This window comes from Argopecten irradians, chromosome 10 (assembly GCF_041381155.1).
Source record: "Argopecten irradians isolate NY chromosome 10, Ai_NY, whole genome shotgun sequence".
Lineage (NCBI taxonomy): Eukaryota > Metazoa > Mollusca > Bivalvia > Pectinida > Pectinidae > Argopecten > Argopecten irradians.
The window spans coordinates 9,458,822-9,477,054 of NC_091143.1; the positions used below are offsets into that span (position 1 = coordinate 9,458,822).

The 18,233-nt window shown below is 35.4% G+C and overlaps 2 protein-coding genes across 2 annotated transcripts; one reads left to right on the plus strand and one right to left on the minus strand.

Moving 5' to 3' along the window:
- Positions 1–872: 872 nt before the first annotated feature.
- On the plus strand, positions 873–16,027 carry LOC138333064 (uncharacterized). Its single transcript, XM_069281177.1, has 11 exons — positions 873–939; positions 3,915–4,058; positions 4,934–5,039; positions 5,573–5,705; positions 7,336–7,536; positions 11,476–12,068; positions 12,543–13,455; positions 13,758–13,961; positions 14,412–14,533; positions 15,023–15,152; positions 15,504–16,027. The coding sequence occupies exons 1-11, from the start codon at positions 881–883 to the stop codon at positions 15,674–15,676; spliced, it is 2,778 nt and encodes a 925-aa protein (XP_069137278.1). The 5' UTR covers positions 873–880; the 3' UTR covers positions 15,677–16,027.
- On the minus strand, positions 15,965–17,285 carry LOC138334075 (golgin subfamily A member 6-like protein 2). The gene is made up of 2 exons (XM_069282791.1): positions 17,258–17,285; positions 15,965–16,704 (listed from the first exon to the last, which is right to left on the minus strand). The coding sequence occupies exons 1-2, from the start codon at positions 17,283–17,285 to the stop codon at positions 15,965–15,967; spliced, it is 768 nt and encodes a 255-aa protein (XP_069138892.1).
- Between the last annotated feature and the right edge of the window lie 948 nt (positions 17,286–18,233).

Consider the following 18,233-nt stretch of genomic DNA (forward strand, 5'->3'; position numbering starts at 1 on the left):
CGCAGCCTTATGTATCTTGCGGGTGCAGGGTTACCGTCCTTACGTTCGAAGCGGCCGTCATTTCATGAAGCTTCGTAGTTTTTCTTTAACGAAAATTTAAGACAGATATTCGAACATTTCCGTCTTTAAAGCTATAATAAACGGTTGTGAATTGATAAACTTTACATTGGTTTTCGTTTGATAAATCATATGCGTCTCGCGTTTGTTGATAGTGCAAATAGACAGTGCCTATCTCCACATTATAAATCCTTGTATTTTGAAATATTTTTTGAGAAAGATGCAATATCTTTTTGAAATAACTTACACTTCCAGTCACCTGTTCAATATGTGTTTATTCAAAATCGCATACCTTAAACTAATTGATTTAATTTACCAACACAATCCAAGACAAATTCGAAGATAAAATATGCTTGTGTAGAGTCAGAAGCATGAAAAATTTGTAAAAAAAACCCACCAGAAACGCATTTTTAATAAAATTACTTGAAAATATTGTTATTTAGTATTGTGTATGTATATTATTTTTACTTGATATTTCATTAAATTTCTATTAATGTTATTTGATTTATTCCGTCTTCCCTTTCCAAACATCAAGGGGGAATAACTAATGATGAGTGTGAAGGGATTAGAACGGGCTTTGGAGTGGCGTACAAAAATGCCCTGAACACTAACAAGGGACATAACTCTAAAATGTTTAATTCAAAATTCATTTTAACATTCAACATAATACATATACTTTTTAGAAATTTTGTTCACCTCTCTTAAATAAGAGCAGACTGTATGATTTCCTTTAAATCATTTTTGGCGCTGAAATGCAAATATATCGACTTTTTCATATTATATCATTCGAAATCACGTGACTCCGAAGCGGGGGAGATTTAAAATGGCGGCGGAAACAATAACACACAGATTATTTGGGGCGCTCAACTCTGAGGATTTAAAGTATGCACGTTTGATCTGCAACACTTTTTGTGATACCATATGAATGGTTTCCTACTTCATTTATGATTTTTACCCGTCATAAAATATTTCCGTACTTCTGATCCTATACCTAACTCATTTTCTAAAATAGCAAAATGTAGCTTCTGTCAAACACTACCTAACAGACTGAAAGATGGCAATGTAACGTAGCGTCTTTGATTTATTAATCCACGACAATAAGCGATTCTTCATTTATAAAAAAAAACGTTCACACGGGCAAGAAATGATATCACAACAAATTCTGAATTCGTGAAAACTGAAAAGTAAATGAAATTTCAATGTCCTGAATCTGCTTAAGTAATTTATGAATTTTGTAGCTTACATGTATAAGGCAAGCTTAGCCTAATAAAACACGACTTGTAACTAGACTGCAGAAGTCATATCATATTCATATACATATGATGCTTTAGAAACGCGTCATCTGTCATTATATAGAGAAACGAGTTTGTTGATCTAGGACATGTTGAATATATAATCCAATAATATTAGATCTCGATATTGAGACGTAATGATCAAAAGTGTCTCGTCGTGCTATACCTCTAACATTGTTGGAGTAGTTGAATATATTGCTGAACACGATTTCATAAGTAGATATGGGAGATAATTTCACCTCTCAATAAAGTATATATATATATATACAGAAAAAATAATCTTCACATTGTCCGGTGTAATAATATAGAAAAAAATGCACAAACGACAAAGTCTTTGTTAAGCATTAGCGCTTTCACTTTATCTTCAGATGCTCAACTGTAGTTACATGGTAACAATAACAACAACAATACATGATGACGTCATAGGTTTGTTGACGTCACAATATATAAAGGGGAGGTAAGTCTTAAATTAGACTATTTAGTTTAGTATGTCCCGGATGACATGAACTAAAATGAAGGTATTCAAAGAAAAAACATTTACAATTAATTCATCTATGACATGTAATACACAGAATGTACTTTATGTAATTACGTGCCCAGGTTGTAATGAGTACTATATTGGAGAAACAGGAGACCAGTTAAGAGGCAGGGTCCGCGTTCACAAACAACATATACATTCTCCTGAATATAGGAAAATCAAACTAAGTGAACATCTTGATGTATGTGGACAAAAGAACTTTTAAAATATTTCCATTTTACAAAATGTACACAGACACTACTTTAGAAAGAAAAGTATTTTATCAAATTATTTAAACCTAAACTAAATAGTCTAATTTAAGACTTACCTCCCCTTTATATATTGTGACGTCAACAACCTATGACGTCATCATGTATTGTTGTTGTTATTGTTACCATGTAACTACATAATTAGATCTCGATATTGAGACGTAATGATCAAAAGTGTCTTGGCGTGCTATACCTCTAACATTGTTGGAGTAGTTGAATATATTGCTGAACACGATTTCATAAGTAGATAAGGGGAAATAATTTCACCTCTCAGTAAAGTATATATATATATCGGTATAGTATTTCATATGGTATACAGTGTACATATTATTTGATGCTTTACTTTTCTTTATATATATATATACATATGTTAGATATTCATGATCAGTATTGAATAGCTATGCATATGTATACATGACCACAATTGACATACATATAAAGCAGCATTTGCATTGCATCAGCAATATCAAGATTAGCAAGATTTAGATTTAATTGTAGAAGAGCAGGGTAAAAATGCCACAATCAGAAATTAAACCTGAAACTTTCTTGTGATAATTATGATAAAACAGCATGCTCTGCCAGTTGGGTGACAGCTGATTTAGCGATCATAATTATTTATACACTCTCCTTGAATTATCAGAATCAATGCACAGTAAAGAGACCTGGTCCTTTTATAGACTTTTAAAAATGATAGTCAAGGCAACTGATGAGTATAAAAGTCTTTGTTGAAACAAAATTAAATGCCAAAAGTAAAGAAATTAAAGGTATACATAAAATTATCTATTAAGCAGATCAAAGTTTAATTTTGTTATAAATACAGTTAAGTTAAGAGTAAATTAAATAGGCAACAGTGGAATTTATTTGGCTCCATTCCTGGAAATTACATGCACATTATCCATATAGGGTAATAGAAATAAGAACTATAGACCCCATTTTTTTTAAAAAGAGTTAAATTACTGCCATTTGATTTATTCATTAGAATGCACTTCATTTGTTTAATAAAAAATCAGTTGTCTCATTCAATCCTTGTGAAATGTATATATGGCTTGTGTTACGTTCATTTCTATGATTAAATAGCATGAGTCACTTTGTTTGCTTCTTTTTCAGTTGTCTGATCTAGATCTCCATCCTATTTGTAAGGTGAATAATAATGTGATTCAAATTAAACTAGGGTTTGATACAGACATTAGTTTAATTCATTTAGAAGGGCCAAGTTTCATGAACATTCCTTAAATTCAAGGAATCCCTTAACTTAAAATTCTCCATTTTAAGGAAGGCTCTAGATCTAGCTCTTTATATGATCAACTTCAGATGTTTTCCATAATTTTTGTAATGCTTTTCTATAGAGAATTGTATGTTAACTATGATATAAGGAATCCCTTAAAGTTAAGAAATGTTGATCATATGAAACTGGGCCCAGATAGATGCACAAATCACAGGAAATCAATGAAAATGGATGTTGTCATACATTTTTTTGTATTTGGTGGATGGACTGATGAGTATATATGACAGTCATGTGATTTCTTCAGAAAATATGAGATTTGAAAAATTAGTTTAAAAATCGGGATATTTCTGTTTTATAGTAAATATCCCGATTTTTTAAATAATTTTTCAAATTTTATATTTTTTGAAAAAAATTACATGACTGTCATATATACTCATCAGTCCATCCACCAAATACAAAAATGTATGACAACATCCGTTTTCATTGAGTTGGCCCCTTGTGGCTCAAATTGCTTACATCAATTGAAAATATTCTTAATCTCATTTCTTTTTTAGAGAGGCTGAGGCTTTGTTAAAAGCCTCAGCAAACCCAAATGATGTACTGCCTGTGGAAGGAGTGGCGTGTATGCACATTGCATCAGGGCTAGGACTAGAGGCTACAAAACTACTACTGTGTTACGGAGGGGACCCCAATATCAGGTATTGTAAATTAAAGCAGACCCAATGGGAGTACATATTGCCACAGGACTGAATACTACAATTGAAACTTCTGTGATATGGAAGATATATAACTCAGTGTCAGGTAGAGTATATATATATATACACTGCGACATACATGCCCTATAACAACTATGAAGCAGTTTTTATCATGTCATGTCCAGAACACTAATTATAAAATATTAATGAATCCCCGAACAAAGAAATTAAAATGTATACAGGTAGTACTATGTACTCAAAACTTTAGTGAGTCTCACAGGAAAATCAATATCATGAGTTCAGGACTTAGAGTCCCACATGAAAATCATAATCATGAGTGCAGGACTCGAAAAGACAAGTTCTGTGAGTCACTGACTACAGTGTTACTTATTTGTTAGATAGCATACTTTGGTATCTGGTAAGTAATATTTAATGATGCTTCTCCTCATATCAAAGGCTAAACAGTGATATATGGGTCATGTTATTCAGTGGGACTCCTCAATATTTTGAGGGTCCACTACAATGATAAATGGCTTCTTCGATTCTCCGTTTATCTTCTCAGGACTTTCACACCAACTATAGCTACAAAACATTTGTTCATAGTGTTGCCCAGAAGTCTGTCTTGTTCCTGTTCCATACATAGGCTGGTATGGGAATTCAATATATCACAGTCAGTATTAAAATATTGCTTATCATCTTCATCTGTATGGGAAATGATTTTATAGTCATGTATGCTGACATCTTTCAGTGACACGTACAGATATACTTTTACCTGAATGTTTTTTTGTGTCCTGCGGTGACAGCAGTGTTGTAAGAGATTTGCAGATTTTATACAGTTGTAGATATGTTTTTTTCTGACTTTTTGTTGTTTTCTATAGGTCAGTTGATGGGACCACACCAATGCATGTTGCTACCACTTGGGGAGACCTGGATAGTCTACGAATCCTTTTGCTCAACGGAGGTGATCCTCTTGCCAGAGATCAGGTAATTTTAAAACAAATCTGACAAGAAAAACAAAATTGATCATGAGTTTATAGATAACTAGTGTTGACTGTAATAATCAGAGCCAGAGCTGGCTATTTTAGGATGATAAATCCTGTATTGCATATGTTGGTTGTAAGAATTCATTTATGTATGAATTGCATTCACTACTGTACAATAAACATATATTGTGTTCAATTGTAAATGATTCAAATAAGTATAATAAGTCAGTGTCTGAAATATCATAATATTTGTGTTGAGTGTTTACTAGAAACTGAAGTGTAATTCGTTCTGATTTTGTACTGCTGATATTCAGTCTAGTATATATACACATTATTGAAAATTTACCTATTATTTTTTTTTAATTCATGGCTTTAAATTAAATTTTCCCAAATGAAAATTAATTTTTTTCAGAGATTAGTAGGTCCAAGACCTGCATTGAGACAACTGTCAATCATGTTACAATATGCAATATACCAGTAATATAAAGGTCTATTTACTTATAAGTTCAGATAATTATTCAATTTTTGTTGTAGGAAGGAAACAGCTGTTTGGACTGTGCCCAATCGTATGGCCATACAAATTGTACTAAGCTGCTGGAATTATATATTTTAATGCTCACTCCAGATGCGGACAGTTCACAAACACCCAATATTGTTTACAAGCCATGTAAGTTATTGGAATTGATGACTATTGGTAATAAGGTGAACTTTATTTGATAAATATAGGCAGTTTTTAAATTAATGTTCAATTCATATGAGATTTTACGATACAAGTGTTAGAAGTTTTTATTTATGCCAGCGTCGATCTACATTTTTAAGACTTTCTATGTCAAAATGTGTTGCAAAAATCCAGCAGAGGCCACCATTTTGTCTTGAAGTCCTAAAATCCTGACATATATTGTTTTCTGACGAATCCTCAAATCACGTCTGAATTTCCAGTCAATACAACGCACTTCAAGTTATATAATGCTAGGCGACATATACAAAAATATTAAATGGATGGAGTATATCAGGTGCACTACGTGATCAAATTGAATATGCAAATACAATACTTTTTTACCAGATCATTCAGTTATTTTTATAGTTATAAATTTTCATGAAACTGTTTCTTTTCTTCTAGCTATAACCATTTTAGATTAACAGACTGAGTGTAAAATTGAATTGAGATTTATGTGTATTTACTGCTGGACCAAACAAACCTAATTAAAACCACACCAAAAGTCATGTGATTAACCAACCTAATGAAATATAGCTACATAGAGTTATAAGCAGGAAACACAGAACTCAAAATAATGTTGTGAGATCTGAAGTTATATCTTAAATATGTACAGATATGTTTATTTTATGCAATTAACCAGAAAAAGGTAAATTTCACAATTTTCATGTATGAAAATGATGTATTTTAATTAGGGCAGGAACGATACACCGATGCATCGGTGAATTGTGGTACACTTCAACACGATACAAGTATTAGTCCTCGGAAGCAAATTACGATATGTTATCGATCCCTTGTATTGTTGTGAAAAACAAAGAGCAATCCTATATTGCCACTTCAAAATCCATTAAACTAATCTTCATGAAATAGAATAACTGTAAACAAACACCGAAAGATCGCAATTCTGAAAGTAAAAGTAGTTGTGAGTGTCGTTTCTGGGAATACGAGCACTGTGTTAGGTTGCGTGTGATTGATTGTTTCGAATGAATGTGAACATGGTTAGCCAATCAAATATGAGATTACATAATTAGTGCGAATTATGTTTAAAAGCATGGCCGACACGGAAGAGTGGCACAATTTGATTTCGCCACAAGCGCTGCTGGTGACATACAGTAACCGCTACCAGGAGTGCTTTTATAATATGTTCTGACACTGTGGATAGACTTATTTCTTAAAGAAGAATTTCTAATCTGTGACAATATAGAACTCTCTCTGTTAAAGTTAATTGGTGTTAATTTTTTTTTAAATCACACCCATTGAAGTGGTTCATTGCTTTGATAATACCATTTATATAAATTTAGTATCGTGATATGTATCAGATCGTAGGTGATGTATCTTGATTTGTGTCGGATTGTGCAATAACTGTATCGTCCCAGCCCTAATTTATATGGAATACATGTATGTACTTGGAAATAGAAATGCAGGCAAATCAGAAAAACTGCAATTATCATAATATCTTCTGTACTGTAATATCTTTTATTTGATAGAAATACCTGCTAAAGGAGTCCAACAGGAAGTAAATGCTATTATGAACTCGTTTGTTCAAATTAAGTAAAATTGCTTTTTTTTGTTTATGATGCAGGTGAAAGTGTTGACGACCTTCATATAGATTCTGATAACACATTAGGTAGGAAATACACCAAGGAGGATTCACTGGATCTGGAGGATTTCCTGGAGTGGGCACTGGACCAGGACGCAGGAACGTATACTAACCACATCAACAAAAAGCTTCGGTCACACCTGACTGGACACAGAAATTACTCCTGTGATGTAACTTCACCAGGTAATTACAATACACATGCAAATGTGATGTAATTTGATTAGTGGTGTAACGATAGGTCGTCTTATCGATGTGTTGCAATAGTTTTGCCCACGATAGCAATAGGTCGATAGTATAATTTAAAGTCGATAACTATCGCGATATTAAATTTAACTATCGATTGTTTACGATAGTTTTTTCTCTGAGCAAAAATTACACTCAAAACAAGAATTTCCACCGAATCTGCCGAAATGTCTGCGTAGTGTTTATACATAAAAGCGTCTTTGAGATCTTGATCGTGGAAAGCACTAAATACAGGAACAACACAATTCAATCACAATGAAAAAATATCTTAAGCAAATATTGTTGCATTTTCACAAGCGTACAGATTAAATGAATAAATCTTTAAGTAATTATTGTTTCAAATGTAAAATAATATCTTGGTAAACTCATACATTGTACAGTTGAAGGAGTTTCCGACTTCTTTCGTTCCGGGTCTGTATTTTAGACACGGCCTCCAATTGCTCTTAGTGGGGTGTCAGAATTGACCCAATTCGATCAATACCTTGCCATAGTGATTACAACAACAACATGGCGGAGGTTAGCGGTGATTTTGAAATTGTTGCAAATAAGAAGGCAAAAGCAGCCGTATGGCAGCATTTCGGGTTCCTAAAAACAAAGGACGAAGTGTTTCAGAGCAAGATTGTTTGCAGACACTGCAAAATTGTTTTTTGAAATACAGCGGAATCACTTCAAATTTGAATGACCATATGACAAGGAAGCACCTGTCTGTGACAAATGTGCCGTCTTATTCTAAGGCCGCTACATCAAGTCCCATAGATTTTAAACAGACAAATCAACCCACAGATATCAAGACCTTTTTCAATAAAGTACCAGCAAAGTCCCAAAGAGCGAAGGAAATTACAGATTCCATTCTACAGTTTATTGTAAAAGACTTACGACCGTTCAGTGTTGTACAGAATGAAGGGTTCAAAAACATGATTAAAGTACTAGAGCCATGATACACTATTCCTTCGAGGCATTTCTTTTCGGACATGGCTTTGCCAAAGCTGTATGATGAAGTAAAATTAAGAATTCAGAATGAACTACAGAAAGCCGCGTCAGTTGCCATTACGACAGACGGATGGACCAGCTGTGCAACTGAGTCGTATGTGACCATAACTAGGTCCCATATCGACGACGATTGGAAGTTGCGATCCTATGTATTGCAGGTACAGTTTAATATATTCAATAAAAATTGAAACGTATAAGGTTCTATAAAAAAGTTATCCACATAATTTGAAACATGATTAAACAGTATAAAAAATCAAAAAGAGACTATATAAAGTTACGAAACTATGATTAGGAATGAAATATATATATATATTGCATGAAGTCATAATAATTAGTCATTAGTAATATTGAAAAAAATTTATATGGCTGTGTGAAATATCAGAGTGCGATATATTGGATAGTATGAAAATGTAAATAAAATTCATTCTAGAAAATGTTTTACTATAAATTTAAAAAAATCATAATTTTGTTTTGATCAATGATAAATTATATATCTCTAATATTAAGGATGAAATGTATATGTTGTTTAGTATTTAGTACATAATCCTTTATGTTGAGATAAAAAAAAAAGAAAAAAAAGAAAATAGACCAAATGAATTCAGTGCGTAGTGGAAGAACGCCAAAAGTGTACAACTGAATATCTGTAGATATTGATAAATATGAGATGTACATGTAGTATGCAAAACGTAACTTCAATATATACAGATCATAAGGTATTTACATGTAGGAAACATTAACTTCATGGAGTAGTAGTAGTTATATATAATTTTCCTTTCTTCAGACAAGAGCCATGCCAGAGAGCCATACGGGTGTCAATATAGCAAACGTTCTGACTGAGGCTGTACAGGAGTGGGGCTTACCATCTGATCCTCCTTTAGTAACAGACAATGCCTCCAACATGATAGTGGCAGCAAAGGAAGCAGGATGTTCATTCCACCTTGGATGCTTTGCACACACACTAAACCTTGCATGTGGAAGAGCTTTAAAAGTTCACAGAGTGTCAAAACTTCTCGCTCGTGTGAGGAAAATAGTAGCGTATTTTCATTGCAGTGCAATAGCAACATCTGTTCTCAAAGAAAAACAGACAAGGTTATAATTAGGTGTTCCAAACCACAAACTTGTGATGGATGTTCAAACTAGATGGAATTCTGCAGTTGATATGATCGCTAGATTTCTAGAGCAGCAGCCTGCTGTTTATGCTGCACTGACCTCGAAAGAAGTTCGTGGGAGAGAAATTGACATTGCCAGTTTATCAGACACTGACTTTTCAGATGCTGAAGATTTACTTGCTGTACTTACACCTTTGAAGACAGCCACATTTGCCTTGTGCAAAGAAACAGTGCCTACTCTCAGTATAATATTACCAATCCAGTATCATTTGCTAAATGTTGTCATGAAGGTAATTGAGACCGATAGCAAACTTATCCAACAAGTAAAGCAAGCGATCTTTGATAACTTGAAGATGAGATACGCTTCTCAGAAACAGAGAGAAATTCTTTGCATGGCATCCCTATTGGACCCAAGGTTTAAACAAGTGGTTTTTTTATCTGAAGAAGACAAACTGGAAACATACCACAACTTAACAGTGAAAGCAATATCTGAACATCAAAAGCCAGTTATCAAGAAAGAACCAGAAGACCAAGCTTCAAAGGAACCCGATTTATCCGACCTTCCCTTAGCCTCAGAGCTTCCAGCTACAGCAAGTTCCAGTGCTACTGCTATTCCATCAGAAATGGATATTGATGATTCTGCTAGCGCTACAACGTCTACTGTTGACATTGACGATTCTGTTACACCCCCACCAATCAAAAAGTCGGCTATGTCTTGTCTCTTTGGGGATGTTTATGTTGTTAAAGTTGAAAAGGCAAAATCACTCCAGGACAGAGTGTCTGATGAAATCACTAACTACAAACTTGAAGACCCAATTCCAACCAATGAAAATCCTTTGGAATGGTGGAAAAATAAAGCAAACACATTTCCTCTTCTCTCTTTATTGGCAAAACAACTTCTCTGCATTCCAGCAACATCTGTACCCTCAGAGAGGGTCTTTTCAACAGCTGGGGACATTGTCACAGCTCAACGTTCGTCCTTGAAATCACAGAATGTTGATAAACTAATATTTTTGAAAAAGAACTGGAATGTTTGAATTGTAATATTCCAAAATTTGAACTGGAAATTTTGTAGAAAATGTCAGACATTCAAAAACTTGTTTCATTTACAGCACTTGAAAAATAACTTGTTTGAAATGCTTACTGTCTTTATAAAGTATCATTTAAAATTTGAAAAATTAGATTTTTTAAAGGCATAATAACTATCGTGATAGTATCGCAATAGTCTCTAGACTATCGTGATACTATCGCAATAGTAATTTTACTATCGCAATACTATCGTGATAGCCTTTTTGGCCACAATAGTCACCTCTAAATTTGATTAGATACATAGGCGTCATGATGTTATCACATTTAAGGTACACATTTGTTCAATGATGTCATGCTTCATCAGGTGCGCATGGGCTGTGAAGTCATCTGACAAGGGATGCAAGCTTAAATTATGATAATTATTTCGATTATACTTTTCTGTGAAAAATCAAATTATATGATTCATCCATATTTTGCAACACACAAATAACAGATGTTAACATTTGTGAATGAATTTTTGAAACAAAAATGTACATGGTCATGATAAGGTATTGCTAACTCAAAGTCACAAATATCAAAAATATCATATACACAATACCAATCAGGAAGCTGGTTGTGGGATTTGTATCAGCTCCATTTCACAATGTCAGGAGGATATTTAAGGTGAATAATATCAATGTCAATGTGCTTTCTTAATTTATTAAAGTTTTGTTGTCAATAGTATTTGTGATATAAAATTTGTGAATTTCAGATCACCCATTCCTGGAGATTAAGAGTCAAAACCAAGAATCGGACATTTCTGGACAAACAGACACAAATGACCTTGGCTTTTGTCAGAACTCATGCCATGTCCACTGGGCAGATGAACTGACCAAAACATTACCGTGGGATTCTATACTGGACAACTCACTGACCAATTCAACCGATGATGACACTTTTTTGTCCTGCTCAAGTGGTCCAAGTCCAACTCACAAAGATGGTAACAGTCAGACCAATCTCTTGTCTAGTTCAAATGGCTCAAGTCTGAAGTACAACAATAATGTTCCAGCCAAGATTAAAGGAAAGATAACTCTCCTGCCAAACTCAAGTGGTCCAGACCCTAGGGATAAAGGGCAGACAACTCCCCTGTTCTGCTCAAATAGTGGTTATCTTAAGGGTAGTGACACTACTCCAGCGAACAGTAAAGGGCAGAAAACTCTCATGTCCTGTTCCAGCTATCCAAATTCTTCATGTTCCTCGGACACCATTCCAGCCAACAGTAAGGGGCAGACAACTCTACAAAATACTAATTCTAAAACTTTTTCTGGACATTTGAATGAGCAGTCATGTGGAAACTGTAATAAGGTATGTTAAGTGACAGAAAGATTATTGATTGTGACAAAGATGTAAATTTTAAGAATTGATGTCACTACAGTGTATTTTTCTTATTTTATAGATGTAGGGAAAAATATATGCATTAATATCAATGTTTATTACAATCTTTTTACACTACTTGACAAAAAATGTTTTTTTTTTTTGTACGATTCCATTAGTCTGTAAGTTAGATTTAGTATGAAAACAAAGAAAAAAAAATATTATTGATATTTGATGATGAAATATTAAGATTGACAAAATGAAATTGTAATGTACCCCAGTATAAACAATATACTAGTATATGTATTGATGTTAACAACTAAAAAAAAATGTATAGTATGTACACTGATGCTTGTTTGATATTTGGTGTTATACTTGTTACATAACATGGTATTTTAAGCTATGGCATTTTGATTATAAGGGGTATGTTTAACATCAACTGATGATTTCTCTACCCACCTCTAGGTACGGGGTACATTTGGTCCCTCACCATTACAGAATTTAGAAAAGAAAAAGGTCAGATGTGACCGGAAGGTCCAGAACTGGCTGAACAGTACGAGCCCACAGACTCTTGTGGAGGATATGAGGAAGATCAGTCTTGAGTCCAAACCAATACACACATGGAAGCCACCTTCCTTACCAGTGGACCAAAATACGAGTGACTTGATATCACTGGATGAGAGCTTCTGTCAGCGCCATGCAGAGAAATCCTCCAATATTCACATGTCATCACTGAAAGAGAGTTTCAATGACTCTCTCCTTACTGATCAAGATGAGACTATTCCCTATGATTACCATGCTGAGGTGGAAGCACAGAAATCCTCTAGAACATCAACCCTTACAGAAGGTAGTGGAGATTCTGCCCAAGTGGAGTCTGATGATACTTTACTTTATGATGAAGCTACATCGGTGACAGATTGTGACATTCTGAACCAGAGTTTTGATCAGGTGTCTGTAGATAGTGGTGTCACAGTGGATTATGTGTACAGGGATCCAGAGGAAGGCATTGTTTTAGTGGAACGTAGAATCCCGTCACAGTGTGGCAGCACAGGTAGCACCCAGCGTTTGTCCTTTGAGAGCACCGGTACAATGCACACACTAGACTCTCAAGCCACACAAATCTACGACTGGAAATCTCTTTGTAAAATCCCTGGCCAGCGTAAGAGTGATGCTTCTGATCTAGATGAAGTCTGCTCTGTGCATTGTGAAGAAATTCCAGCTAATTTACGAAGTCTTAGTAATGATAATATACGTAGCAGGTTACAATTACTTGGAGACAACCCTGGACCGGTCACAGCTGCCACAAGACAAACGTATCTGATCAGGCTACAACAGGTGGAAAGAGATCCCCAGCTAGTACTGACAACAAAAGGTCCAGGTATATACAGATAGGGAAAAAAGAATCACTTGTTAATCGTTATGAAAATCATGAGAGGGGTCTTAGTGAGAACCCACAAGGTTAGACACGACCACATAACTTTTTACTCCCAAACTAAATATCAAACCCTGGCTTGGAGTTTGTAAAAAGGTATTTGTTGTCTAGAACTTATTTTGTTTATTTAATATTAAACATTTGAATATAAGATGTAGCAATAGTTAAAATTCTCTTAGGAAAAATCTGTAGTACTTTTACCCAAAGATAATTGGCCCAATATAGCATTATGATGTTTTGTTTGTCAGGTTATTCATCAGCACTGCAGACTGCCTTAGAAGGAAACTATGACAGTAGTCTATCAGTTGGACTGGAAACCAAGATGGTGGCGGCCTTCCAAAATCCACGCCGAACCTGCCGATGGAGAGAAGGGACCATGAAATCCTCCTTTAATTATCTTCTTCTTGATCCACGTGTCACAAGAAATCTGCCAAACAGATGCTGTTCTCTTAGTAAGTATTTCTTCCAAGTCTTGTATAGATTTCTGTTGGTCAGCATACACTTTAGGGTAATCATCAATGATCATCGTCTGTCAGGCATTTGTAAACAATGAATCTGAAGTTCATGCCCCACTCTCCCAACCAAACATCCTACCCCTATACACACACCCTCTGATCTGAGGGGGTAGGGGCATAAACATAAAAGTACTCAAACTTCCATTAATATACTTTTATTTACATCTTACATTGCATAAAAATCATAGAAGAAGAGATGAACATGTACCATAGTATAGTTGAAATGAGGAGTCATACAGACAGTATGTTTGTTGTATTCTGTCCTACAGTGCCCCATCGGTCATGTCCCATGGCCATGGCGATAGGAGCACAGGAAGATGATGTAAGGGAGGTAACTCTCAGGAATGAATAAATGTAATAAAGAAATGATGTTAATTTGAATTTCAGGTGAGTTGGACACCTTTAGGACGTTTGTCTCTGCAATATTTTACGTGGGAAAGGGTAAAAGAGCTCGTCCATACTGTCATCTGTACGAAGCCATCAACCAACTCAAATCTCCCAAGGATAAAGTAAGTATTGTCAAGTTTATCATGCAATATCAATGCTTTTGGTGAATTTCAAGTTTATGGAGTTTTGAATCTTGTGTTATAAAGAAATGTTAGTGTTGAAAATCTTTCAATTGAAAAGATTCAGAGCATGAATCGGTCTTGATTATGTTGTAAGTGTTCTTCATCAAAATCAAAGTCTTTGAAGTAGAAACTGGTGCCTGTGCTAAGTTACTGATCCAGTATATAGTTAATATGTACAACATAACATGGCTTCTTGGTTTGACCGTGTGTACCTATTCACTTCACTGTAGACAAAATATCAAGATTTTTGGCAATACTGTTAACGCTCATTTTGTGCTCTTTGGAAAACAAAACCTATGCATTTAAGTATTGTAATTCTCAAAATGTTGGTAACTCATAGTGGTGAATAATATAAGAAACTCTTCTTGATTGTGATTATGAAAATTATGGCATATACAAAATGTATAACTTTCAATGTTGTTTTTACAGGTGAGTGAAAAGATTGAACGCATACTTGACATCTGGAGTTCGGGGGAGGGAGTTGTGTCCCTTCACTGTTTCCAAAGTGTTATACCAGTAGAGGCATACACTAGAGAAGCCTGCATGGTGGACGCCATAGGTTAGTCTAATTTTATATACATGTAGTCCCAGTGATAAAAATTTGTAATGGAGCTATGAAGTGTAATTGTTTAAAATAGAACAAGGAGAGACCAAATATAAGATATGAAATAGACACTGACTAATATGATTATATTATCATAATGTTACTCTCCGTTACATTAACAGATGTTTTCTTGCTGATCTTTTATAATCAACACCCAAACAGACAGAACTTTAAAAAAAGAAGAATGTGGTTCTAATTCAATTGTAATATGTATTGGAATGTTGATTATGTAATGTAGTTATATTATAGGAGGTGGTTCGGTTAGATTGTCTGAAGCCTGATGACACATGCTTAAATTGTTTTCAGGTCTGTCAAATTTGACGAATAAGAAAAAGGGAGACTACTATGGTGTGTCGACCACATGGTCAAACAAACAACGCCAGCATGTTGGTGTGTTACTGTTGAAGAAGGCTCTACAGATTTTCCTAGGAGAAGGCGAGAGGCAGATCTCCCCACCCGACATCAAAATAGGTTCATAGACATGGTTATGATGACTCAAATACTATCAGGGATAACAAAATGTGATGTAGATTTATGTGGTAAGCAAATCATTTCATTCCTAATCAGATATGACTTTAAACGAATAATCGTGTGATAATTCAGCTTGGAATCGACCACAAATGATATCATGTAATAATTATGAACCACTATATTCTTCAGGTCATAAACCATCATTGTGTCATGAACATTCACTACTATCATATACATTCATATAGTCATGAACTTTCATCATCATTGAGTCATGAACATTCACTACTATCATATAGTCATGAACTTGCATCATCATTGATTCCTGTACCATCATCATTGAGTCCTGTACCATCATCATTGAGTCCTTTTCCATCATCATTGAGTCCTGTACCATCATCATTGAGTCCTGTACCACCATCATCGAGTCCTGTACCATCATCATTGATTCCTGTACCATCATCATTGAGTCCTGTACCATCATCATTGAGTCCTGTAACATCATCATCGAGCCCTGTACCATCATCATCGAGCCCTGTACCATCATCATTGAGTCCTGTACCATCATCATTGAGTCCTGTACCATCATCATTGAGTCCTGTACCATCATCATTGAGTCCTGTACCATCATCATTGAGTCCTGTACAATCATCATTGAGTCCTGTACCATCATCATCGAGTCCTGTACCACCATCATTGAGTCCTGTACCATCATCATTGAGTCCTGTACCATCATCATTGAGTCCTGTACCATCATCATCGAGTCCTGTACAATCATCATTGAGTCCTGTACAATCATCATTGAGTCCTGTACCATCATCATTGAGTCCTGTACCATCATCATCGAGTCCTGTAACATCATCATCGAGCCCTGTACCATCATCATCAAGTCCTGTACCATCATCATTGAGTCCTGTACCATCATCATTGAGTCCTGTACCATCATCATTGAGTCCTGTACCATCATCATTGAGTCCTGTACCATCATCATTGAGTCCTGTACCATCATCATTGAGTCCTGTACCATCATCATTGAGTCCTGTACCATCATCATTGAGTCCACCATATTAAATCATGAACAATATGATCGTTCATTCATGAATCACAATCATTAATTCACGGATCACCATCATTCATACATGAATCATCATCATGTGTGGCAATCTATAAACCTTATCGTTTTTTCATAAGCCACAATTATGTCATAACTTGTATCACTTACAGTTAATTACAAACCATAACCCTGATTGTATCATGAATCTTAAATATCCCTGTGTCATGAACCATCCTCTTTGTCACAGAACATTAAAATCATTGTGTTGTATATCAAAATCGTGCAAGTAGTACCATCATCATTATCATCATTATCATCATCGTTTCATCATCACATCACCATCATTAACAGGTCGTGAACCACCATAATGAATGTTTATGAGTAATACCATCATTATTATTTAGTCACATAAGCATTCTGTCATGAACCACCATATCAGCGTTTTCCATGAACCCATCATTATCTTGGCTCGATCCATGTCACCATAGACAATGTCATGATCAACCATCAAAAGTGTCATTGTATCACAAACAATTACTGTTGTGGCCATGAACCTTGACCGTCATCATGTATCACAAACCATTACTGTTGTGGCCATGAACCTTGACCGTCATCATGTATCACAAACCATTACTGTTGTGGCCAGGAACCTTGACCGTCATCATGTATCACAAACCATTACTGTTGTGGCCATGAACCTTGACCGTCATCATGTATCACAAACCATTACTGTTGTGGCCATGAACCTTGACCGTCATCATGTATCACAAACCATTACTGTTGTGGCCATGAACCTTGACCGTCATCATGTATCACAAACCATTACTGTTGTGGCCATGAACCTTGACCGTCATCATGTATCACAAACCATTACTGTTGTGGCCAGGAACCTTGACCGTCATCATGTATCACAAACCATTACTGTTGTGGCCATGAACCTTGACCGTCATCATGTATCACAAACCATTACTGTTGTGGCCATGAACCTTGACCGTCATCATGTATCACAAACCATTACTGTTGTGGCCATGAACCTTGACCGTCATCATGTATCACAAACCATTACTGTTGTGGCCAGGAACCTTGACCGTCATCATGTATCACAAACCATTACTGTTGTGGCCATGAACCTTGACCGTCATCATGTATCACAAACCACTGTTGTGGCCAGAACCTTGACCGCATCATGTATCACAAACCATTACTGTTTGGCAGAACCTGACTGTATCACAACCATTACTGTTGTGGCCATAGAACATGACCGCACATGTATCACAAACCATTACTGTTGTGCCATGAACCTTGACCGTCATCATGTATCACAAACCATTACTGTGTGCATGAACCTTGGCTGTGCAGAACCTTGACCGTCATCATGTATCACAAACCATTACTGTTGTGGCCAGGAACCTTGACCTACTGCTGTGGACATGAACCTTGACCGTCATCATGTATCACAAACCATTACTGTTGTGGCTATGAACCTTGACCATCATCATGTATCACAAACCATT